Source organism: Paramisgurnus dabryanus, chromosome 15, assembly GCF_030506205.2.
Source record: "Paramisgurnus dabryanus chromosome 15, PD_genome_1.1, whole genome shotgun sequence".
Taxonomy (NCBI): domain Eukaryota; kingdom Metazoa; phylum Chordata; class Actinopteri; order Cypriniformes; family Cobitidae; genus Paramisgurnus; species Paramisgurnus dabryanus.
Genome location: NC_133351.1, coordinates 7,660,364 through 7,687,374, shown reverse-complemented (window position 1 = coordinate 7,687,374; position 27,011 = coordinate 7,660,364). Strand labels below are relative to the sequence as shown.

At 40.4% G+C, this 27,011-nt stretch overlaps 1 protein-coding gene across 12 annotated transcripts in view; it reads left to right on the top strand.

Moving 5' to 3' along the window:
- Positions 1 to 27,011, top strand: part of gulp1a (GULP PTB domain containing engulfment adaptor 1a) — a 95,391-nt gene that overhangs the window by 44,476 nt on the left and 23,904 nt on the right. For 10 of the 12 annotated variants that reach the window (XM_065252181.2, XM_065252182.2, XM_065252183.2 and 7 more), the window contains one exon: positions 20,601 to 20,680. In XM_065252181.2, coding sequence (XP_065108253.1) covers positions 20,653 to 20,680 — 28 coding nt within the window. In that variant the 5' untranslated portion in view covers positions 20,601 to 20,652. Of the gene's footprint in view, positions 1 to 4,146; positions 4,311 to 4,386; positions 4,661 to 20,600; positions 20,681 to 27,011 lie in introns of those variants that run through there. The other 2 variants (XM_065252175.2, XM_065252177.2) reach the window with 2 other exon arrangements.

The window sequence follows — 27,011 nt, the reverse complement described above, 5'->3', positions numbered from 1 at the left end:
GTAGTGTAGTATTTTTGTCTTATTTTCAGTAAAAATATCTAAAAATTCTTAAAATTAAGATGATTTTTCTTTATGAGCAAAAATATCAAATTTAATTGATTTTGTGCATAAAAAAGCAAAAAATCTGCCAATGGGTAAGCAAAAATCTTGAAAATCTTGAAAACACTAAATAAAAAAAAAACAAGAAAAATTTGCTTACCCAATTGGCAGATTTTTCAGTTTTATCCACAAAATCACTTAAATTTGATATTTTTGGTCTAAAAACTAGACTTATTTTCTTGGGTCGTTTTGCACATCAAGAAAAAGCATCTTAATTTAAGAATTTGTAGATATTTTTACTGAAAACAAGACAAAAATACTGAGACATTTTTTTCTTGAAAATCATTTTTTGCAGTATAGTATTTTTGTCTTATTTTCAGTAAAAATATCTAAAAATTCTTAAAATTAAGATGATTTTTCTTTATGAGCAAAAATATCAAATTTAATTGATTTTGTGCATAAAAAAGCAAAAAATCTGCCAATGGGTAAGCAAAAATCTTGAAAATCTTGAAAACACTAAATAAAAAAAAACAAGAAAAATTTCCTTACCCAATTGGCAGATTTTTCTGTTTTATCCACAAAATCACTTAAATTTGATATTTTTGGTCTAAAAACTAGACTTATTTTCTTGGGTCGTTTTGCACATCAAGAAAAAGCATCTTAATTTAAGAATTTTTAGATATTTTTACTGAAAACAAGACAAAAATACTGAGACATTTTTTTTCTTGAAAATAATTTTTTGTAGTGTAGTATTTTTGTCTTATTTTCAGTAAAAATTCTTTTTCTTGAAATAAGTTTACTTTTTTCATAAACACTTAATTCAAGAAATAAATTTTTTGCTTGTTTTAAGCACTAATTTACTTAAAGTTTATACTTTTGGTCTAAAAACTAGACTTATTTTCCAAGATCATTTTGCCCATCAAGAAAATCTTAATTTAAGAATTTTTTAATATTTTTACTGAAACAAGACAGAAATACTAAGTAATAAAGTCATTTTTGCTTTTGTGTTTACTATACTGTTTGTCTCCCTGTTTTTTAACTTCCTAAAAGTGTTTAAAAGCATTTAAAGCAGATTATATTTCACCAGATCGATAAGTGCTTTCACATTTTGCTCAATATTTATCCGATTTGTATTGAGTAGACAGTGGGTGATCTCAGGCGAGTCATCTGGTGCCGAGACAAACACTCACCTGTAGTATAATATTAGTCTGTCTCCTCCCTTAGATGCTGTCTAATTATCTCATAGTCTGGCTTTTCGGCAACAAAAGTGTCTCCCAAATTGATTGAATCATCTGCTTGTAATTCTCTTGGCCTTCTTTAGAGTTGTAAAATATGAAACAGTATGAGTCACTATTGAAACGTATTAAGAGATTGAAGATGGTGACCTTTTTGACTGTCAGTAATAAGTGGTGGTGAGGTCTCTCAGACCTTCAAAGGTTGAGGACCATCTTATCTTTGTTCATTTTCACCTTTCGTATGACAACAAGCTTAGTTGTAGATTTTGAATTGATTGCCTTTGCTACTTGAATTAGCATGAAATGTCAATAGTTGATCTACTAAGGAAATGTCCTGCTGTTTAACCTTGGTGTCGTGCCATTTGTTGATGGTGTGGTTCGTCTTTTGTAATTATAGCTGAGCAAAACTAGTTTATCTTAATGCTGAAAACCAGTTTAACATCATAAGGGATGTCTTTTAACGTGCACAAATTTAGACAGCATAGTCATTTTTATTAAGGCCTTAATCTCAGGAAAGTGATGCCTTAAAGGGGACATTTCACAAGACTTTTTTAAGATGTAAAATAAATCCTTGGTGTCTCCAGAGTACCTATGTGAAGTTTTGGCTCAAAATACCATATAGATAATTTATTATAGTATGTTAAAATTGTCACATTGTAGGTGTGAGCAAAAATGTGCCCATTTTTGGGTGTTTCCTATTAAATGCAAATGCGCTAAATGGCAGTGCCGTGGTTGGATAGTGCAGATTTAGGGGTGGTATTATCCCCTTCTGACATCACAAGGGGAGCCAAATTTCAAGGACCTATTTTTTCACATGCTTGCAGAGAATGGTTTTCCAGTTCTAAGTTACTGGGTTGATCTTTTTTATATTTTCTAGGTTGATAGAAGCACTGACTCAATTATAGCACTTAAACGTGGAAATAGTCAGATTTATATGATATTTCCCCTTTAAAATACTCCCTACTGTACGTAAAGAGCTTAATATTTTGGAGTAAATCAAAACCGGAATGCAGGACTTTGACTTCAGATTCTTGCTTTCCATCATTTGAGTTAATTGAATATAAGTCCACCATCATGGATCTCGTTTATGCATTAGTTTTATATGGTTGGATTGTTCATACTTCTCATGCTTGGCCTTCTAGACAGATCAAAAAAACGTTAACCAGCATTTCACAAAAATTAAACATTTAATTGTGATCACTTCTCTTTAATGTCATCCAGGTGTGTGTAATATTGTGAATGCTGTTGGACCGCTAGGCATACGATCCAAACTGCAGAATAAGTGCTTTTATATCATGAAATGGAAAATCTTAAAAGCATTGCTGTACCCTCCCCACATCTGCCTACACAAGCCAAAGAGGGGGATTATGGAAAGCAAAACAAATTTTAGGATAATAAAGTAAAGGAATCCTTAAAAATATTCTCAAACCTGCTGTTGCCAATACTAACACAACCCCACCCCACGTCTGCCTGGAAATGAACAGAGAGGACAACTTTACTTTTTTCTTCTTCCTTGGTATTAGTAAATGAGCTTAACATCTCCAAGTGTCTTGATGATCTGTAACAGTGACATGTGGAATAAGTGTAACATTTAAAATAAAGCAAAACAAAGCTAGCTGCCAAAATCCACCGGCTTGCACTCGAGTGTCCTTTGTGGCTGAAGTATGAACCAGAATTTTTGTGGTTGATGTGTTTTTTGTTTCTATGGTGGAAACATTCTTGTTTTCTTGTGTTTTAGTCTGGTATTGTCTCTGTTTAAAGGACTATTACTGACAAGGATGCATAATACTTTTATTTTTATATACATACAACATCATTTTAATGCACTGAATGCATTGTGGCAATAATAATTGGAAATGTGCATTATTATCATTAAAACGTTAACAATCTTATTGCTTCTAAAATAGGCAAAAAATGATTTTTAAGAAAAAATATTCTTAGTATTTTTGTCTTGTTTTCAGTAAAAATTTGAAAAAATTCTTAAATTAAGATGCTTTTTCTTGATGAACAAAATGACGCAACAAAATAAGTCTAGTTGTTAGACCAAACATATCAAATTTAAGTGATTTTGTGCATAAAACAAGCAAAAAAATCTGCCAATGGGGTAAGCTAATTTTTCTTGAATTTTTCTTGAATTTAGTGTTTAAGAAAAATGTTCAAGATTTTTTTGCTTACCCCATTGGCAGATTTTTTTGCTTGTTTTATGCACAAAATCACTTACATTTGTTTTGTTCATCAAGAAAAGCATCTTAATTTGAAAAATTTGTATATTTTTTTTCTTAAAAATCATTTTTTGCAGTGTAGGATGAAGCACATGATCCACAATGCATTAAGTGCATTAAAATGATGTTGTATTCTCATAAACGAAATGGGAAAAAATATGTATTTGCACTATGTAATACGTTGTAATTGTTGTACTGCTTTTAATTTATGCTGTTTTCATTGGACAAACAAATGTAATGAGAATAATCATAAAAAAAATAATGGGAATAGTAAAAAGTTATGCATTACAGTAATTTGATTTGAGGTATAAAATGTTTAACTTTCCTAAAAAATATTTTAAATAGCACAAAAACTCCTAATGGTCTGAGAAATATGCCTATTCATATTTACTTTTATTGGATGAGGGTCAAATATGACCAGGACATTTCTGTTTACATTATTAAAGAGACCGTATCCAAAATCATGAACCGTAGTAAGTAGGACAAATATACATGTCGTATTTCTATCATTCTGTTTCTTTTCTTGTTCCTCCTTTTTAAAAGGTTTAGTGTCACTCAGGCGACACTTCAAACCCAGCACCCCTCTCACTTCAGGATTGCACATAAACCCCATCTGGTCCACAGCTGAAAGCTATTAAGCCCTGCTAGAACTTCCTCCTTAGTTTCCCAGTTTGCGTGAAAGCGTACAAGTCTCCCGGCTTGCCTTTTACCTATCTTTCTGTACTAGTCGTACATCGCTTTCAACCGGCCCTCCCGTTCGCTTCATTTTGGCAGAAGACACTGTCTGGTGTTCTGGAATCTACTTTCATTATTGGTAAGAATGTTGGTCTTTTTTATGCAGAGGGGTCTGACAGAAAGGGCAGGGGTGTTTGGAGCAGAGCTCCGGGCTCTGTGCACAATAACAACTGATCCATGTAAGGAATGCAGAGTTGCATGAAAAAACTTTGTTTTATTGTGTTCGCTATGCGAGTTCAGCCAGATGGATTCTATAGGAAACAAAGGATTTGTTTGGTTCTGTGTTCCTCTCTGGAGTTATAGTGGGATGGTGAAGCATGTTGTTGTTGTAAATGCTGGCTGAGTTGGCGCAGATATGATTTGCATCTGTGGAATTCTCATCAGCTTTGAACAGCCTTAACTTATGTTTTTATGGCTGCAGATGTTTTGGTGAGTTACATTTTTCTGCCTCACTTTTAATCCTGAACCCATGCATGCTTGTCTTACATTTTGTACCTTTAAGAATTTGGAAATGGGGTATTTTTGAGTAATGTCAAATAATTACACTAGTCAACAGTAGAAGTGGATCAAAATGTGTCCTACAAGACAAGAACGGGTGTTGTTCAGAATGTTTTGATCTACTTTAAATGTTGACTAGTATATTATAAGAAAGTAAATCGCTATTGAAAGTTTTATAGATAAATGCACATTTTTGTATTTCTAAACTGTTATACTGTCTTAAGAAGATTATTTTCTAAAGGTAGACATGTTAGAATTTGTCACTATTGATTCATAAACTATTGATTCAAAAACTCTCTCTACATATATATATATATATATATATATATATATATATATATATATATATATATATATATATATATATATATATATATATATATATATTGTATTAGAGATGCACCAATATATCAGCAACTAAATGGTACGCTGTTAATGTGAAAAGTTGGATCAACTTAAAAAATTACTTCAAGTGTTAACACATAAATTGTTTTTAAAACTTAAAATTTCACTTTAGGTAAAATTTGATTGTAAAGGATCCGACTTTTCACTTTTTACAGTGTATCAGTCGATAAATGCATTTTTTTCTCACTAGCGACTATCGGCTGATAGTTTAAAAACAGCTGAAAGTCAATGGGTCCTATTTTAATGATCTAAGCGCATGGTCTAAAAGAGTGTGTCCGAATCCACTTTGGCAAATTTAATGATGGAAAAAATGGTTTGTGCGCCTAGCACACAGTCTAAAAGGGTTGATCCTATTCTCGTAATGAGTAATGGGTGTGTTTTGGGCGTAAAGTGCAATAAACCAATGAGAGCCTCATCTCCCATCCACTTTAAAAGCCAGTTGCTTTCGTGCTATGCCGACTCCCTATTTAGAGAGCGGAATTTGTAAACTGAAAAACTAAGCGGAGGTTTTTATTTGTATTAGAATTTTAATTTTTTATAAAAACCTTTGGTTATCTTTAAAAGTCGTTTTCTTTTAGTCATGGAAGTACAATAAGCAGGCTTTTAAGTGTTGTACATGTATGGATAGCCTACATGATCAGTGCAATCTCAAAGAATAATTTACAAATATGCAAGAAAAGGATTGTACTCTAAAATACTTTATTTGTAACAAACAGGAGATAAAGAAAGGCGTGGAGAGACTAAACGTTTTAGCACTAGGACAGCACCGTGAGAGAAAAGCATTACTTAAAAAGGTTTTCATGTCACCATATCCACAGGTACAATGTCATCATATAAAATACATTTGTGGGTTTTTTTGATTAAATGCAATATTTGAATTTGTTTTAGGGATGTCACGATCTCCACTAATAATAGGTGGCCGATCACATTTCTGAATCGGACAGCCGATCTTATTACAGCTATTTCATGTATTACGGCTTTTGATCAGTAAGTCCTTATCTATCTAAAATCACTGTTAGTTTGAGTCGTTTATAACATGCATTTGAAAAAGCAACACTCGTCAAACATAATTATTAAACATATTCTTTATTATCATGAAAATACCTGAAAAGGTTTGAAGAACAGCAATATAAATATATCCTTCCGCCATTTCATGGAGCTGCGTGTCATCACAGCTGCGTGTGTATTGTTCTTCGTCTACAGCGCATTTTGAGTTTCTGCACGAGAGCGCCCCCTGGCTTTTGGATGTAGTGGCATTTCACCGTAATTCATTGAGAAACATAGCAAGCATTATCGGCCGATCGATCGGAGCATCCCTAATTTGTTTAAAGCAAAACATTCAATTACTTAGCAGGCTACAGGTGAAGCAGCTCTTTATGCCTTCTAACGTCTCGTAATCGGCCCTCATGTATGTCCAAGAGACTTAATAATAATCTTTTACATTTTTATCCTTAAATTTTTCATATTTAAAACATTTGTGTGTACTGCGCATCCACGTGTGTGATAAGCAAACTTTAATTGAAAAAAACAATATTGCGCAAGTGACTTTAGACTTTAGATCAGGTTTTAGTTGGTCAATGACGTAGTTTATTTTAGTTGCCTCAAAATAGCAAAATTAGCAATGCACCAACAATGTGCCAGAACACACCTCATTTTCAGACCAGCACACCCATGGTCGCATAAATGGGCGCAAATGTATTTAATATTTGAACACCATGGTGCTGAATGTGAAAATTACAACTGCGCTTGGCTGAAACTAGAAAAAAAACATTGCACCGGGGGTATGATAGGGCCCAGAACACAAAAATTCTATAAATTTGAGATTTGTGTGTAGAAAATGTAAAGAAACATAACTAGTTTAATGTTCAATATTAATTGTCATCATATGAATGAATAACATTCAGAAAATCTTATCTTTTAGAATTTATATATTTAATTGTAATTTAATTTTTTTAATCAACTCACGAACCACTGCAAGTGGTTTGCAAACCCAGTTTGGGAAACCCTCCTGTAGCCATACAAAATACTTTTCTTAGATTTTCTTAGAGTGGCTCTTAAAAGTTTGTTTTAAAACAATCTTTACATATTTTTTCCTGGAACTCAATTACATAAACTAAAACAGGTTTTTCAGTTTCCCCTTAAGTCATTTTTTTTTTCATTTTAACCCACCATCAGAAGAGACCTTGACAACCTCAAAAATGTACAGAACTGGGGGATCGTAGACGCCCCACCCAGGTGGTTAAAATTTTCTGCTGGGTTCTCAGACATACCCAAGTTAAAATTCACATTAAGGACCATTTATTTTTAAGCAGAACATTGCGAATCAGCCTAAAGAAAAGTCTCCGACTATTCCCTTGTGGGAAAACTGACCTATAAGGAAGTGAAAAAAGCAGAACAAATACAGCTGCCATTAGCAGGGCAGACATGGCAGCCAGATGTTTGCCCAGGTGTGACTGCCCAACATAATATAGCTCAGCAGAATAACTGGACATCATACGCAAGTTTTTTTTCATTCTCAGTAGAATGTAGTTTTAAGTAACACATGATACACTCGGTGGGTTTCATGTGCACATGGGTTAATAGGTGAGAGATTGAATTTGATATGAATGTAAAATATTTCTACTAGTTCAGTTTTCGCAGTCGGCTGGCAGAGGTGACGTGATGCCCACGTGATGGCACCTGCTCAGTCAGAGATGACCGCTGTCCTTGTACACGGCTCGTATTTGACAGCTCAATTGCCCGTGAATAAAAACAGAAGTGCCATGTCTTTGACTTTCTGTTTAGCCCCTTTGCTCTCACACTTGGCAGTTCTTTAACTGTCAGTCTGGCATGCCGATGTCTATTTGCATTGCACTTTTGGGGCCCTACAAAACTACAATGCGCCTTTTACCTCATGTTTGATGTTTTCATTGCAATTTTGTACGAATTATGCCATGTTAATTAAGCTGCAAAATGCCTCTATATTCAATTAAAAATTAAAAAAATTGTTATTGAGTAAGTGCATAAAACATCAAACTTGTCTACTTGCACAAGTTTCAACCTATTCTCCAACCCATGAGATTGCTTTGGTCGTTCGTCCATTTCACCAAATACGACCAACAGATGCATTTATTAAATTAGCGCCTCTACCGGCAGCAGGTGAAACGTAATATATTTTTTGAGTGTATAATTTTGCTATGATGACATGTACTGGGATAAGATTTTCAAGTTAAACCACCAGTATTAGTTGTATTTTATTATACATTACTGTGGGTTCACACCAGCCACGTTTGAGGCATCAAATTTGCGTCTACCGCGTCTAGTTTGCCGCTTGAACATTTTGAGTTTACTTGCTACATTCACGTGTGAAAGCCGCGTGTGAAATTCTAGTCATTTCTAGTCAAAGAGAAATGTAATATACCTTTAAAAAGGTTTATGTCTGTTAAAAGTAATTAAAATAAAACACTTCACAGTCTTTACTGTATGAATTAAATATACACGCATTCGTATGAAGTACAACAGTTCTTCACTGATGAGCAGAGAGTAATTTTATTGAGAGATGAATTAGGATACTGTAGCTTTAAGACGTGGGAGAGATCGTTATCTTCACGTGCACTGATGACCAGCTGCTGTGTATGCGTGCGGCCGGTGTCCGCAAAGAAGAGCAGCTGTGAGGAAAATGGAAGTTTAAACCTTCAAAACTTTAAAACGAATGCAAGTAATAAACTTTCGGCATGAGGATGCAATTGTCCGCGATAGATATGTGTTGTATACGCTGTTTGATAGGGATGTGAAGACGCATCGCGCTGAGGACCGGAGCGCGTCCTCATAGAAAATACGCATATCTCTGTAAAGGCAGAGAGAGAGAGATCCAAATCTGCACGTCACACATGAGCAACGGTTTACAAAATGCTCACACTGTCTAAAATGGTCTCTAATTGCAGCCGCATCAGGAACGCTATGATGACAAAAGTAAACAGAAAGATCGGCTCATGAGATCGGCAAATTTAGCGAGTGCCGATCGGGTCATTTAATGCCGTTATCGGCCGATTACGATCGGCGGCCGATCGATCGGAGCATCCCTAATGGGAGGGGCTTCTGCAACTCCCCTCGCTTCCTGTAATCAGGTCACTACTAGAGCAAGCTCCTGATTGGTCACGCGGCGCGTTTTCCCGCCAAAGTTCAAAATGTTCAACTTTTCTTGCGGCAATGCTCAATTAGCGCCATTCACGCGATCTAGACACGCGAACGAGGAGGAATCTCATCTACCGCGCCGTGCTAAACACCTCATTTGCGCCGCGAGACCTCAATGCGTCTTTACATTGACTTAACATTGAAATCACTCAATAATTGGAGGATAGTCTCTTAAGTTTGTAATAAAAATGTATAATTAAAACTGTCTGGAACAACGTCACAGATATTAGAGCCCGACCGATAAAGGATTTTGAAGGCCGATACCGATACAAATGTTTGTTGGTTTTAAAAACCGATAAGCCGATATATCGGCCGATAATTTTTTTTTTCAGAAACGCGCAACAAAACATTAACAGATTTCCCTATCCGATTGCTGCTACAGCCAGAACTATTACTTCTATTATTATTATTATTGACCGTAATAATCACAAAAATTAATGATGACATTATTACTATCATCATCATTTATATTAAACAAGATAAAGGTCATTCCTAAATGTTTGTGTGCGTGTGTAATAATTAGTCCCTATATTGCCTCCTCGAATATACAACGACCCCCCATTTTCCAAATGTATTTTTGGGTTTTCACCAGAAAATAATTTTATTTTACTTTTTTATTATCTCTCTCTCTGTCTCTGCATCTCACGCATTCACCTCTCTCTCTCTCTCCCTCTCTCTCTCTCTCCCTGCCTCTCTCGCGCACGACCTCTCTCTCTCTCTCTCTGCCTCTCTCGCGCACGACCTCTCTCTCTCTCTCTCCCTCTCTCTCTCTCTCTCTCTCTCTCTCTCTCACGGCAAGTTTTAGTTAACCGTAAACGTGCTGCGTTTTAATTCAGTTAAACACAGATTTTATGTTGCTGCTCTAATTTTAAATGCATATTAGAAGGGAGAGCTGTTTTTTTCTTAATGGGTTGCTTTTCAGACACTATAGACCTTTCTCACAGTAACCGGAAATACGTAATCGTCGTGTAAGCGGAGTTCCTGTCAAGCGTCAACACACTAGAAAAACATAAACCCGGGCAAGTTTAAAATGGATCAAAGAGTCTACAAAACTTCGTTAACGGATTTGCCAAATATTACATTTGCTGATGTGACACGACTAATGGAGGAAAACTTTTTCCATGAAGAATTTGTCAATAAATTTCTAGGTAAGTAGAGAGCGAGTAAAACTGTTACTGAACTGTTAACTAAAACGACACATTATAAGTCTCGCCGGATAGCCTGAATCCACTTCTGTATACCTTCACCATCAACAGGAAATTGATGGAACAGATACGGCTTTTTACATTGCCTTGACTGCGGAGGAAGTAGATTTCCAAGACGATTGCGTAGTTCCGGTCATAAATCCGGAAGTTGTGAGAAAGGTCTATTTCAGATGAATTCCGTTGTGCTTTCCCCCCGTGAATTTTTCTATATCGTGAATATAAGACGACCCCATATTTTTTGTACCTATTTTTAGGACAAAAAAACTCGTCTGATATTCCGGTATACTACAATGTCAGCTTGCTTATCCCTTTACCTGCAGTTTTTAAATTCTTCAAACCATTTTCAATCATCAGTTGCTGCCAGCCTTATAAAACCTACTATTAAGCGATCTAAATCCATTATGTGACTCATTAATGCTGCGGCTGAATGACAGTCTGCAACGCACACTTGGCGTCAGTGAATTTCACATACGTATAAAAGAAAAACGAACTTTTATGCAAAAGCTACTTTTAATACCTTTTCTCTATGTCTAAATGTTCACTCCCCGCAAGTCTAACTTTCATTTTACAATGCAGGGACTGTAACTGTTAACCAGAGATATGCTAGTTATAAATACAGTAATCATTACTTTATTTAGGCAGAATAAGTTCCTTGTGGTTTCCAAGCTCGTTAACGTTAGCGGTCTTCCACTGATACTGGCATTAGCAGGTCTATGACGAGACATAATTTAGCAAAGAATAACATCACACTGCAAATTGTAAAACATACATTTTCAATATAACAGGCTAAGGAGAGATGATACGTCTCATTGCTTCAACTGTCACGCTATTAAAGAAATTGGGATGTTCTTTTAATTGTTATTCAAGCAATGTATGTCTCGTGACCAACTCACCATCAACTAAACCGCTGTCGTCTCTGCCCTGGTCTGGCTGAAATCAGCAGGTTGCAGCATGTGTGACGCGTTACACACGAGTGTTGCCTACAGGGTAGTTGTAAAGTGCCCTCTGGTGGACAAACTATATAATGGCAACACTCATGAAATGGTTGAAGGCTGTTTCGTCCGTGTTTCTTTATTTATTTTTTTAATATTCATTTATCGGCCATATGCCTAATATCGGCCGATAATATCGGCCTGCCGATATATCGGTCGGGCTCTAACAGATATGTTTAGTTTAAAACCGAGGTGGCGGTGGGAGTGGCAAAAGTTACAGATTACACCTTTAAGTAAGACAAACCACAAAGTTAACTATTGTTATGTGTGAATTTTGTAAATCGATGTATTTTGCATGCATATGACCTTTAAGTGGCAGACACGGCAAGTTTGCACATCGTCTGTGCATTATATTGCAGAGCTTTAATGAATGATGAGTGAATAGAATATGATTTTGCCTTAATTCAGTTATACATTAGCTCACTTGTAACAACAAATTTTTTTTATAAGTAATTTGCGCCATTTTTGTCTTTATTTGACAGACAGTAATTAAGGAGATGACAGGAAAGTATAGGGTGAAGAGAGGGGTATGGGATTGGCAAAGGACCTCGAGCCAGGACTCGAACTCGGGGCGCCAGACACAACACATTTGTGAATACAAAGAGATGCTATTGCAAGCAGTCTGTGCATGGCTGCATATGCTCAAAGTGAGTTGATAAGATATTGTCTTCATGCAGATAGGGAGTGATGGTTTGGCTCTTGGAGTATTTTTGTCAAGGCTTAAATCACATTCTTCCACAATATGTCATGCTTATATTATGATTTACTGTTTCCTTCCGGTGACATATCACACCCTTCGCATGAAAACCAGATCATGGACATCACTTTTTACACATTTGTTTTGCAAGATGGTTTGCAGAAGAGCCCATCCAAAACTTTTTTCCTCATAAAATTAAAAGTAAATTAAGTTGAATGTTTTCTCTCTCAGTGCAGCACATAATAGGATGTTTGTCTGTTTTTAAACCTTAATGCTTGTGTAGACCAAAGCTGTAGTACGGGAAATGGGTTGGATCATTAAATTTATATTTACACATTTGGCAGAGGCTTTTATCCATAGAAACTTAAAGTGAATGCAAGGGATACATTTTATTAGTTGGTTGTCCCTCGGGATCAAACTTACAACTTTTTGCAGTACTAACACAATGCTTTACCAATTGAGCTAGAGGAACTTGGTTGCTAAGTTATTATAAGAAGACACATTTTATTATTTGCAATATTGTGCACCAGTGAATCATGCACAGTAAGATCAAAAACATGCATAAAGTAAATGAGGCCATTTTGATTATGTCGATTTGATATTGACTTTCTCTAAAGGGCATTGCCTTTATTAAAAGTGATAAAGGGTAGGTGTTTTTGTCTCGGAAACATCAGTGAAACCGATAATGCGCACATAGTCCCTCTGGGGATGTCTCGCGCTTGATCTCCTTTCTTTTCTTTCATCATCCATCCGTCCGCTGCTTGTCTGCTGCTTCTCTGCTGTTGTAATAATTCTGCCCATTGGGGTGAACCTTTGATTAGTTTGTGTCATTGCTTGTGTAAGTGATTGGCTAAGCTTCTCCCTTGATGTGTGACATTTGCCTGAAAGGGAGGCATAAAAGCAGTAAAAGAAAGTCTTATTAGACGACTTTTCTTGTTTTTCTGTAGTACCTTGTTTAACATCAATGTTGCTGTCTTTAGGGGGACGTTTACAAGACAACTGCATTTTGTATTCCTGAAAATGCAAAGTTTTAAAGATGGGTTTTAAAGTGCAAGTGTTTGAAAATAACAATGCGTTGTTGTCTCTGTGTAAATGTGAATCTGTGATAATTGTGATCTCATGCAAATGTGTTAATTCAGTATGTATGCATGTGCGAGTATAACAAAAACATCAATGGCGCCCTGCAGGACTGTAAATGAAGAATTTTGTTCCGAAGCGCAATAAACACCATTTTAAAAAAAATCAGTTACCAAAACCAGAATTGTATCAGGTCAGTATAAAAAATAACTTCTTAATTTTACGCAAAATCCGATATCCGCCATGTCTGATCTGTTATCTTTTCTCCCTTTTTTCCAAACCGCGACAAACACCAGTCCTCCTTCTATGCAGAATGCAATAAATCCGCTTAACCAATCGCAGCACACCATTCCACGCATTGTTAACAATAATGGCGCGCGTTGAATACACACGGAATCTTAGTTTTTGTCATCTACTTTGTACTTTGCGATCAACAAACAACGGTTTTCTGTGGCGGAGAAGAAACGTAAGCCATCAAAATCGAATAATTTACATGATAGGCACTCATGCGAAGGAAAAATGCCGGCTGTTGCTTGTTCTCACACGACAGCATCAAGCTTCTGTCATGCTAACACATTGACCCCGAAAAACTTTCCAGTATTTTACTCGAAGTCAACGAAAATCGGACAGGACCAAAGCATTTTACAGCTGATCGCTGTCAACAAAGTTCAACGACAACGTCCAGTGGATGACAGCAGCAATTACAGTGTTATTAATAAGTGTTTTGATTAATGCCATTAACCCTGGAGAACTCAGGAAAATCCAAAAACCCATTTATTCTAATGAACAAATTTGACCCCGTGGGTTCTCCAGGGTTAATGTTCATTTTTTTAATCCATTATTAAACTAAATGAATATAACATGGCAAAGATGAATGCACATTTATATATTGATTCAACAGATTTATAGCATTTTGAAAAAAAAAAAACTAATCAGTTTTTATAATAAATGTTTGAAAATCAAATTATGGATTTGAATTTGCAATGTTATTATAACCTAAAGATGCTATGTAAAAGTTTGTAACAGATTTGTTTTTCATCTGGTCACTTTCTTGGTATAGAAAACGCTTAGGTTACTCACGTAACCCCGGTTCCCTGAAATAACGGGAACGAAGCATTGCGTCAGTTTGCTGACGCTATGGGGGAAACTCCTGTTTACTCCGTGATTGAAGCCTATTGGTTAACGTCTGTAGAAAATACAGACCAATGACGTTTGAGCCCGCGCGGGGGCGTGGCACACGTCCCTATATAAGCCGGTGAAATACGTCAAGAGCTCATTATTATTCGACTGAAGCGCGCAGCCGAATAACACTCGCTGCGTAGACGTTTGTAGCACGGCCAGCGACGCAATGCTTCGTTCCCGTTATTTCAGGGAACCGGGGTTACGTGAGTAACCTAAGCGTTCCCTTTCAATACGGTTCACTTCGCATTGCGTCAGTTTGCTGACGCTATGGGGGAACGTAATCCCATCCCGCCGTGCATACACAACGGACTGAGGTGCCCTTACCGGAGAGACACTGCATGTGGCCCTAACCCAGCATATACATAGCTCGAGCGAGCGCAAGTGTGAGCACCATATATGAGACAGTAATACGCATACAGTGAAGTTTCTAAACGCACCATGATGCATATACAATAGAGCACGAGACGGCGGGTTCCCTGAGCGCGCCGCGAGCTGTGCGTGAATTATTAATAGGTAGCCATGACGGTGAGCTAGCAACGCACCGTGAAAGCATACAGAAACGCAGTCGCGTGAATCATTAAGCCGATAAGACCTGTGCTTGTAAGGCAGGGACATCCAGGCTATAAAATCTGACAAACGTAGACGGCGAGGACCAGCCGGCCGCGTTACAAATGTCAACGATAGAAATCCCTGTAGACCAAGCCCAAGATGAAGCCATACCCCTTGTGGAGTGAGCTTTTAAACCAACTGGACAATGTTCATTCAGGGAGGCGTAAGCCAAAGCAATGGCTTCGACGATCCATTTAGATAGCCTCTGTTTAGTGAGCGGCATACCTAAGGAATGTTGCGCGAAGCTTACGAACAGCTGATCTGACTTGCGGTATGAGGCAGAACGGTCCGTGTATATTCTTAACGCTCTGACGGGGCAGAGCGTGTTCGGGGTTTGTTCGCCGTCCGCCGTCGGAAGGGCGAGAAGTGAAACCACCTGAACTCTAAATGGCGTGGTCAAAACTTTAGGAATGTATCCTGCTCTCGGTCTAAGGATCACTTTGCTATCGTTAGGACCGAATTCCAGACACGACGGGTCAATTGAAAACGCGTGTAAATCGCCCACTCGTTTAACCGATGCCAACGCCAGGAGGAGAGCGGTTTTAAACGAGAGAGCGCGCAGGTCAGCCTGTTCGAGGGGCTCGAAAGGGGGACCGCGCAGCGCTTTCAGGACCGTGGACAGATCCCAAGACGGGACCGTGTTAGGTCGCGGTGGGTTTAGTCTGCGAGCGCCTCTGAGGAATTTAATGATGAGATCATGTTTTCCCACGGTGTGACCGGCGATAAGGGCGTGATTCGCCGTTATCGCCGCCACATACACTTTAAGCGTCGAGGGCGCGCGACCGCTGTCCAGCATTTCCTGCAGAAAGGAGAGAATATGCTCCACTTCACAGGTGTTTGGGTTTAAGTCTTTCGTCGTGCACCAATCAGAAAAAATAGACCACTTTTGACCGTAAAGGCGCCTGGTAGATGGGGCCCTAGCTTCAGTTAGAGTATTTAACACTCGTCCTGAAAGGCGTGATGGTTGCCGTTCAGAGACCAAACGTGTAGATTCCATAGCTCCGGCTGTGGATGCCATATCGTCCCTCTCGCCTGAGATAGGAGGTCTTTCCTCAGCGGTACTGGCCATGGTGCTGATGTTTTCAGCTGCCATAGGTCGGGGAGCCATGGTTGATTGTGCCAAAACGGGGCGACCAGAATTATCGCGCATTTCGTCTCTCTTATCCTCTGAAGGACCTGTGGTAACAGGGCCACCGGAGGAAAAGCATACAGAAGACACGCCGGCCATGCTTGCGACAGGGCATCGTGATGTCTCGAGAAGAAGATCGGGCAATGCGCGTTCTCGTCTGATGCAAACAGATCGATCTCCGCCCGGCCGAAGACGGTCCATATTCTCTCGACCGTCTGAGGATGCAGTCTCCATTCTCCCGGCGGCGGACCGTTGCGCGAGAGAATGTCTGCACCCGTATTGGCTACACCCGGTACGTGAGTCGCTTTTAACGAACGTACGTTCACGTGAGCCCATAATAAAAGCCGTTTCGCCAGCCTGGATAGGGAGCGAGATCTCAGCCCTCCTTGGTGGTTTATGAACGAAACCACCGTCATACTGTCCGACCGCACTAGAACGTGTTGATGTTGGAGTTTCGGTCGAAAGTGTCGTAGCGCCAAGATAACCGCCCACATCTCGAGGTGGTTGATATGTAGCTGAGACAACTGGTTGTTCCACGCACCGAAGGCGAGCTCGCCGTCGCAGTGAGCGCCCCAACCCGTCGCAGACGCATCCGTAGTCACCACTTTCCTCCTGCTCACGGAGCCGAGCTCCGTGCCCGAGAGGAAAAGGTGAGGGGATGTCCATATCGAAAGCGCTTTCACGCAGCTGTACGTGATTTTGATTAATAAGCGGCCCGACAACCAAGCACGGGGCGGAACTTTCGCTTTCAACCAAAACTGAAGCGGCCTCATGAACAGCATTCCCAACGGTATTAGTGGGGATGCTGCTGCCATCAGACCCAACATTTTTTGGAATCGTTTGAGAGGGAGATGTGAACCCGCTTTGAACGATGCCGCCTCGCGTCTGACCGTGAGCGCGCGTTCCTGTGTAAGCCATGCCCGCATCTTTAATGAGTCGAGCGTCGTGCCTAAGAACGCGATTCGCTGCGTGGGGGTGAGCAAACTCTTCTGGAGGTTGAATTTGAACCCCAAATTCTCCAAATGCTGGAGTACAACGGTCTTGTGCGCAGTAATTTCCCTCTCTGACTGTGCTAGAATAAGCCAATCGTCGAGGTAATTCAATATGCGGATGCCGCTCTGTCTGAGAGGGGCGAGAGCCGCATCCGCACATTTGGTAAATGTGCGTGGTGCCAGAGATAATCCGAAGGGCAGAACTTTGTACTGGTATGCTGTCCCGTCGAGCGCGAATCTTAGGAACGGCCTGTGACGTGGCGCTATCGGAATGTGAAAGTAAGCGTCTTTCAGATCCACTGATATGAACCAATCGCCCGGTCGAATTAACGCCATGATTCGTCTGGCTGTAAGCATTTTGAACGGCCGTTTGGCAAGAGCGCGATTCAAAACGCGTAGATCCAATATCGGTCTGAGGCCGCCGTCTTTCTTTGGAACGAGAAAATAACGACTGTAAAAGCCTGATTCGCTTTGATCCGCCGGGACCGTCTCTATCGCGTCTTTTAGTAATAAAGAACGCACCTCTTCCCTGAGGATCTGCATACGATCGTCTGGGACAGTGGTGTAGAGAACGCCGCGAAACCGGGGTGGTCTCCGGGCGAATTGGAGTGAATAACCGTGTTGGATTACGTTTAGAATCCAGCCCGGCATACCGGGGGTGGATTGCCAAACGTGAAATTTGACGGCGAGCGTCGATATGCTTATGGACGTTAAGCCGTGTGTGTGTGTTTGTGTGTACAGAGGAGGAAATTTGCTCTTTTTGTGAAAAGGTAAAAATTTGTGTTTCGCTGTTACAGCGAGGGTGTGTCCAGCGCCCGAGGGGACTGAAACACGCAGAACTTTCGAGGGCGGGCCGGCCGAAGCGGGACCAGAGCCTCTTTTCCTCCTCAGACTCTCTTCAGGGAGGCGGCGCCGGCGTCGGGTCCAGCGTAATCCGAGGACGGGGACCGCGGCGTCGAGGCGGGCCAGCCGGTCGTGCAGGACGCTGGCGCTTGACCTCCGGTTCAGCTCTCTGCTGGGGCTGAGCTGGTGCTGGCTTAGGGCGTTGAGCTGGCGGCGGTTTTGGGCGGCCGGTCTCAGACGCTGAGGCAGATCGTTTAGGTAGAAAATGCCGCATAGCCTGCGACGATTTCTGTGCCTCAGTGAAGCGCTGGGTGAACCCCTCCACAGCGGAGCCGAAGAGCCCCGACGGTGACACGGGCGAGTCAAGAAGGGCAACCCGATCCGTGTCCTTTATCTCCGTCAAGTTCAGCCACAGATGTCTCTCCAGAACAACCAGGCTGGCCATGGCTCTTCCTACAGCCTGAGTGGCGACTTTAGTGGCGCGAAGGGCCAGATCAGTCGCGCTGCGCAGGTTCTGAAAGGTCGACGGGTCCGGACCTGTCTCGTCCATGTCACGGAGGAGCTTTGCCTGGTATACCTGCAGCACCGCCATCGTATGGAGAGCGGATGCAGCGTGGCCGTCAGCGGCGTAAGATTTTGACGCCAGGGTCGATGTCAGGCGACAGGGCTTTGATGGATGGTTCAACTTCGCCCTCCATCCGCCGGCTGAAGACGGGCAGAGATGGGCGGCGACAGTTTCCTCGAGCGGCGGCATCTTGGAGTAGCCGTGTTCGTCGGCGCCGTCCACTACGGAAAGGACGTGGGAGACGGCGCTCTGAGCTCGGGTGGAGTGGGGAGCACGCCAAGATTTGGTGAGCTCCTGGTGAACCTCAGGGAAAAACGGCGCCGGCCGTTGGCGGGACGATTGACGGCGCCCGGGCTGCAGAAACCACTCGTCCAACCGGCTGAGTTGAGGCTCTGACGGCGGCGACCACTTGATGTTGAGCTCCGCCGTAGCTTGCGTCAAGATGCGGATGAGCTCAGAGTCGTGAGGACGCGACTCGGTAGGTTCATCAGCGGCGGCTGCGTGGGCGTCGTCATCCGAAGCCGCCCAATCCTCTAACTCCTCAGAGGATGACATCACTTCCAAGTTGTCACCGGACCCAAAGGAAACCATGCCGCTAGCACTCGGCAGGGGGCGCAGGTCTTCATGGGCGAAGGTGACAGGGTGACGGCGGGGAGACAGAGCACGCGGGGGATGAGCCGGCGTGGACTCGGTCTCAGGGCGTCTTCCAGCTTCACGGCTCCGCTGCTGTTTAGGCGGGAGAGCACGGGAAGCCTTCCGTTTAAAGATCTCGAGGCGGGAGCGCAGCACCGCGATAGGAAGGAGCTCGCAGTGGGCGCAGCCCGCCTCGGCGAGTACGGCCTCGGCGTGGGCAGGACCCAGACAGATGACGCACTCCTTGTGGAAATCCTCCACAGGCAAAGGGGCTCGGCAGGAGCCGCAATGCCGAAGCGACATTATCTCAACGCGCTTCTGCTCTTTTAGATACTCTCTTTTAGGCTCACCGGAAAGCGGCAGGGGAACACGCTGGTGTGTTGTAGTCCGCTGCAGTGCTTGGATCGACGGCGAGTAAGGGCTTCTTCTTCGGAGCAGCGAGAAGGTTCGCGCTGAAGGAGAAAAGTAATGAGCTCTTGACGTATTTCACCGGCTTATATAGGGACGTGTGCCACGCCCCCGCGCGGGCTCAAACGTCATTGGTCTGTATTTTCTACAGACGTTAACCAATAGGCTTCAATCACGGAGTAAACAGGAGTTTCCCCCATAGCGTCAGCAAACTGACGCAATGCGAAGTGAACCGTATTGAAAGGGAACACATTTTTACCGAAATTAGTCAAAATGGATTTACTGCGTTTTGGAACCAAACTCTTCATATATTCTACAATAAAGTTTACAAAAGGTTGGAGTTTTATAGTTCAGGGTCACCTCATTTTCCATCTAAACAAAGCTGCGTGATGCAAAGTCTTGATTGTTTGTATGTATCGCCAATTTGAAGAATGTACTCGGGTGCATAGTGATTCTTTACAATGTAACATCGCCATCTACTGGCTTGGCACATGTAATACAGCGTATTTAGTTGTCTTTGCGGATCCGTGTAAATGCAGATCTTTTTGACAGCGTTGTCATGTGTATGTAAAATTTTCAAGAAGCAGAAGAACTTTATAAAAAGGTCTGCCAAAAATGAGATATCGATGTTAACCGAATACTCTCTGCACATATTATGCATTCATCAAATACGCTTCGAATCCACTCAATCCCAACCTCAGGGCATTCAGAAATACTGGGTTGTTGGCAGAATACATTGAGTCTGATAAAAAAGGTATTTTACAAGAAAAATTTGTATATTTGTGTTACTTGTAAAAAAATGAAATTGCTTAACTTAATTTGATAAGTTATAGCAATTCATCACTAGTCAAACTTTGCACAGCCAATTTGATTATATGCAATTTTGCATGCATTTTTTATAGTGTGTGATTATAGGTAATTGCAGCAGAGTAAATTTTCTCATTGGCTTTCATCCTATCAGGTAGAGGTGGCACATTCCAGGAAATCGCAGCTGAGACGGAGTGTTTTCCAGCATGAACCGGGCATTTAACAGGAAAAAAGGTATGTGTGGTGTGCCTTTTACTCTCATTTAGCTTTAACAACTAACATTAAATCCAAAACTATTTAAACTCCTTGGCCCCTGTTTACATTTTGCATTACCATGCCATCGCTGTGACCTGGTGAAGCAGATCAGATTATCATTAAATGAGGTGCATTTAAAATTGTCCATGCTTGTGTATCCAAATAACTGATTGCATCTTTTTTCCTCCACAAACTCATGGCGCCAACCTTTCAGTGTAACAGCAGGGTTTCCTTTTAAAACCTTTTGGGATAAACAGAAAATGGGGAATTCGGTTTGGGTGACATCAACCTGTCAATCAAGATGACTAGATTGCATTTAAATTACACTGGTGTCACAGTGCATCTCTGGACTGCCTTGGGATCAGAGCAAGCAGATCAGAATGCTAGTAACGTTTATTTTAACATTATTTTATTGCCTATGTGGTCTACGTCCAGTTACACATCGTAAACAGAGCCGTCCTCTTTCTCCTTGTTTCTCTCCTTTGATCTTCTCTTCTTCCATCATTTCTGAGTGTCTGGAATCAGACACCCTTGTCTGACTCCACTGTGGTGTTGTTTGTAGCAGCTGTGTGTGTTTATCACCACCTGTCTGGTCCGTCTTTCCAAACTGAATTAATGGATTTTTTGATGTGATAAACCCTATTGGCCAGTCCTGGCTCCCAGATGGCAGGGAATGTGCCGGTTACATTTCTGTGTTGAACACTGTCTAGCTTGCTTTGAAGTTCTCAAAGGTAATCGCAAATTGTGCCCATAGCTTTCGATTTCTTAGCCCTTGAATGACATAATGATGTATGAGATGAGTGTATCAGATCTGAATTATATATTTATTTGATTTTATGAAGAGGTTAGACATAACCAACTCTTCTGTTGTTGTGGCCATGAGACATTTCCCTTCACTGCCTAGCACGGATGTTCCTGCGGTCGTAAGCTCCTTTATTCTTGCACACAGGGCAGTTTTGTTGAGCCATTGAGAACACAAGTAGCCCATTTGGTTGAAGGACAACATTAAATTCATCCACTGACACAAACTCTCTATCCTGGCCACTTATGAACAGTACTGACATTTACCAAAGACAGTAATCATTTTATGACCAGCCATTCATTAACCAGCATGATGATACAAAAGATTCACAGAGAGTTCTGACTAATGCTGTATTCAAATTGGTTATAGCGAATTATCAATGTAAGGTACTGTTATGTTTCTTATAAGCTCATAATATTTTAATGGCCTTTTTTTAATGGTTTTTAATTTTAATGGTTCATATAATGCATAGCCTAATGAAGAAGAAAATTAAAACAGGTCTGGAAGTTGAAAGGTTATTTAACACTACTACTATGTGCAGTTAAAATAAGATTTTTTGCTAATGCGTGACAAATTTGCTAATTTGCATGACAGTGGGAACACCAGAAACCACATGAAATCTGTTCATTTTAATTCTGATTTAAGCCGCTTTCATATGTGGTCCTAAATCAGACACAGGTTGGATGCTTTACAATGTGACATTAGTCTGATCAGTCATATCGGAATACAACTTTTACGTCATTCTAGATCGATATGCGTCACAATTGCGGAATTATGCACAAACAACTGGTTTGCAAAACTGCATAAAGACATAAAATATTAAATGGATAGTTCACTTAAAAATGAAAATAATGGGCCCTATCTTGCACCCAGCGCAATTGACTTTGTCAGTGACGCATGTATCATTCGTATTTTGCACCGGCGCACAGCGGGTTTTTCCCTCCACAGACGCACGTCGGCAAATTAGGGAATGAACTTGCGAGGCGTGTTCCGGCGCAAACCATCCCTGATGCTATTTTGCAGTTTCAAAAAACAATTGCGCCACTGACCAGAAAAAAAAAGTTTAAAGTCAGTGGCGCGTTGCGCGTTGTTCATTATGCTATTTTAAGGGTATATGCTATTTTTAATGTATAGCGTGCACAACGCGCATACACTTTGCATCTAATCTACACAGATGCAACAGTTATTTTTGCAAATCATAAATTGTTACACAAAAAAATATTAATACACGAGATAAGGGGAATCATAGTGGTGAGCATTGTGGTGATAGTTTTTATTTATTGTGTGGCTGCGTTAAAAAATTCTCATGCAAATAACGATTAAAATATTTTCATAAGTTTGTTTTGTGGCTGTATTACGTTTATTTTATGTAAATAATAATTACAATGTTTTCATAAGAAACCTTAATGTATATGAACTTGATTTGTAAGAGTACTTTGGGGTTGGACTGCTTCCGTTTCTTGGGTCCGAATTCAAAGCCCCCAAACCCTTTCAGCGGTGAGGGTGGACGCAGATCTGTCTAGAGGCAGATCCACCTCCCGTTACATGGCGTGCCCAGTATATGCTGGCAAGCTTGGGATTCCCCCGTCTCCTTGGCGCAACGATGGGGATGCCAGCTGATGAGACTGTGGCTATTTCCTCTCACGCCTGTTTAACCTACATGATTTGGGCGGGTTTCTCCTTTCCCCATACAAAACAACTTCTCTGTCTTTGACTGCTCTTACAAGAACGTCGGTCTCCTCGGCTGTAAACCGCTCCTGGCGTACGCCTGCTAAATCCTTCATAATAATAGCAACCCGCCATGGAACTTGCGCCCTTGCGTTTAAAGGGAATGTTGGATAGCGTTCTGATTGGTTTATTTGACGTTACGCCCAAACCACACCTATGAATAATGAACCTACTTCAGACCAGAGTTATTTCTCACGCCGGGAAAATAGCAACAGCGCCCAAGATCCGCCCACAAACTCACTTGCGCGTTGCGCTTCGCACTTGCGTTTCAGATAAAATAGGGCCCAATGTCATTAATGACTCACCCTCATGTCGTTCCAAACTCGTAAGACCTGCTTTCATCTTCAGATCAGAATTTAAGATGTTTTATATTTAGTCTGAGAGCTTGCTGGTCCTTCATTGAAAATCTACATACGGTATACTGTCCATGTCTAGGAAGGTAATAAACACATCATCAAAGTAGTCCATGTGACATCAGTGGGTCAGTTAGAATGTGTTGAAGCATTGAAAATACATTTTGGTAATACTTTATTCAGCATTGTGTTCTCTTCCGTGTCTGTTGTGAAGCCCATGCGCCAGACTAAAGTCAAGTGACGTGGATGACATGTTATCCTCAGACATGTTTGCAAAGGTTTTTTTTTCAAACTTACAGCTTGCATCTCCCTCAGACTGTAAACGAAGCCCGGGTGCACAAAAAAAACAGCTGGGGCACACCAGATAACACGTCAGCCGCGTCATACGTCATCCGCGTTACTGCAGTCAGGTGACTTTAGTCTCGCACATGCGCTTCACAAGAGAAGACAATGCTGAAATCTAATCCAGCTAATCTGTTCGTTGTGATTGGCCTGAATACCTCTGACGTCAGCCAGAAATGTGACGCTCCTTCCCATGTTTAAAAGATTCGCTCACAATGCAATGCTAACAGGAGTTAAATTACAGGCTGAGTCTGAAGCGGAAGGAATTATGATAATGTCGATCTTGTCTACATCACCAATCCTAGGAAGTAAACTGTTGCCTACAATCCGTGTGTTTGTTGTAGTCTAAGAAAAGAGATTTATGTTGGAGACGATAACTCGCATCATCGTTTACTTTGGGTGTATGTACCTTTTGCAAATCGTTAAATAAACTAACAAACACTTACACACCAAAGGAAATGTAAAATCGTGAATCGGACCATAATTGCTCTTTAACACGTAAGCCCCAACATGTAAACAATAGGTTTTGTGTTCAATAAGTTTGCATTGCCGTGCAAAACCGATCGAACAGCACATAAATTGCTTCGTATGCTCTCATAACACTCCCTCCCGAGTAACTCCGATCACACGCGTCGACTGGTCGGTCTGCACAGCGCTGTATGAAGTCAAACATACCCACAGACCTCAGTAGTCTGCATGTTTATTTGCTCATGACAGTTTGACGTGTTCATGTTTGTTCCAGTGGTTGCAATACACCTTGCATACAAGATCATGACCAGTTCACACTCGAATCTGATTTTGGCTTCATAACAAAATAATTTTGGTGCATGTAAATGCACTTATTGATTTCCTGGGCAGATGCTTTAGGGTTTTAGACATTGTTTTTATACGACCATTACTGTTAATGAAATAATGCAAAGTGTAAGTCCAGGAGATTTGAATGGTTTGACGCCTGTGGCTTATTTTCTCTCAGTTAGGAGTTATGGCTTTCTTCAAGCCATCACACAGAAATAATAATTATATCTGGGTTTATGAGCTCAGGCCTGGGGTCAGATTATAGACAGAAGACACAATCTCAGTAGTTTGGCATTGACTAGTCATTTTTAGCTGTAAGCCATCTAACCTAACAAAATGTTTATGCACATTTACACAGTGAGACACATTGCAACACCATTAAAGATTAAATAAATAATTATTATATTTTTTGTAATTGTTATCAGTTTAAAATGTAAGGATATGTGTTGAATTGCATTAACTCAACAGGTGCAGATTGTTTTAGGATTAGATGGTTGTTAATCTACGAAGCCCGCATGGAGAAGAGCTGGGTGATGATAGAAACAATTGGACCCGTATTATTTTCAGACGCATGTATCCAATTACCAGGCACAGAACATTTAAATAGCAATAGTGCTTGTTATTTAAAGCATAATAATGTCAAGTTTGAAAGCATGCATGATTCGCATGGTTAGGCTGGATGGCACAAAGTATTTCTTACTTGTGAAATTTTGATTAATGATTTATAGTGTGTTGCAATTTTTGCATCTTTTCTTTTTTAAGTTCAGAAATAATTCCGTTTGGTTAGTGCGGTTGGTTAATTAGTTAGGATCTAGCAATTACGAAACGTCAACACTTCATACAGTACCCTGTAAGTAACCTCTTCAAAGTTTTGGAAGATTCCCATTGCTAATTGCACATTTCTGGTTGTATTTCGTGTTTATTTTTGTTCTGCACTGCTCAAAAAAAGTCTTAACATCTCATTGTTGCTTTGCCGATAGCTCCAGGCTTTTATAATGCATAACTAGAGATGAAAGAAATCCTCAGCGATTATGGGCAAACATATTAATCTCTCTTTAATGAAAAATTGTCCATGTGCTCAAAAAACTTGCAGCCCAGACCAACCATGACTGCATTCAATGTTTAATCTCCTTCAATTAAAATGCAACACAATGGCTTTGTGTCCAGGGCATCTCTTCACTGTTTGTTGAGAGTGGCACATAGTAGAGGGGTTATTGTAATAGTCATTGCTATATAATGTCGTCTTATTACGATTCAGAGCTTGATGGATAAAATCAGTGAAGTATAAAATTAGACGGTGAATTTACCAAAGCTCTTGAATTCCCGCTAAAGCTCTTGTAGAGCAGAACACCCTTACAAAAATTGACTGTGGTTATATTAAATTTAAAGGTGCAGTGTGTAATTTTTAGAAGGGTCTCTTGACAGAAATGCAAAATAATTAGGGATGTCCCGATCCGATCGGAATATTGTATTATATTGCATTTCGGTCAAGAGATCCTTTTTAAAAGTTACACAATGCACCTTTAAGTGACTAAACACATTATATTAAATACTAAACAGTTTATTGTCAGTGCTTTCTGGTGCATTTTGTGCATATATTATATCCGATGTGTTCGCTTATCTATTGTTTCTTTTCCCAAATCAAAGAATAAATAGCGAGTCATTTTATTCCACAGTAACCGGAGATCATTTCCAAGAAACATCAACCATTCAGTGTGACATTTTAAGGTGTACGCTCTTCATTTGACCTATGAATCACATCCACCCTGCCTGTGAGAAATTTCAACAGGCAGGTGCACTGTATCCTGACAGTCAGTGTTATAAAAACATGGCACATTTTCAAGAAGCAATGGATCCATGAATTTTAGAATGAGATTACAATATACAAATGTCTTGTCTAGACTGTACTGTATATCTGACACATTTATTTCATGATTACTCTCAGCGCTTAAAAATGCTGACATTTGAAATGAATTCTGTTCTTTCTGTGACTCTGCAAAATCATTGATCTTTAAAAACGGAAAAAACTTTCCTTGGGTTTTCATCTTCAATTAAAGATTCACAGTTAATTGCCGAGTACCTGGTTTAATTAAAATCGACCGCTGCTCTCTTGAAATACCAGCTATGGGTTAAAGTCCTCAGGGGTCTGGGGTTCGATCTGCTTGAGTTTTACTTAGATGAATGGGAAATGAATTGGTCGTTGTTTACTTGTGAATAGCTATAGTCCAGGACACCATTGCACGATACTGTCTTACATGTGGTACATTAAAGTGAATTTTAAATAAATAAT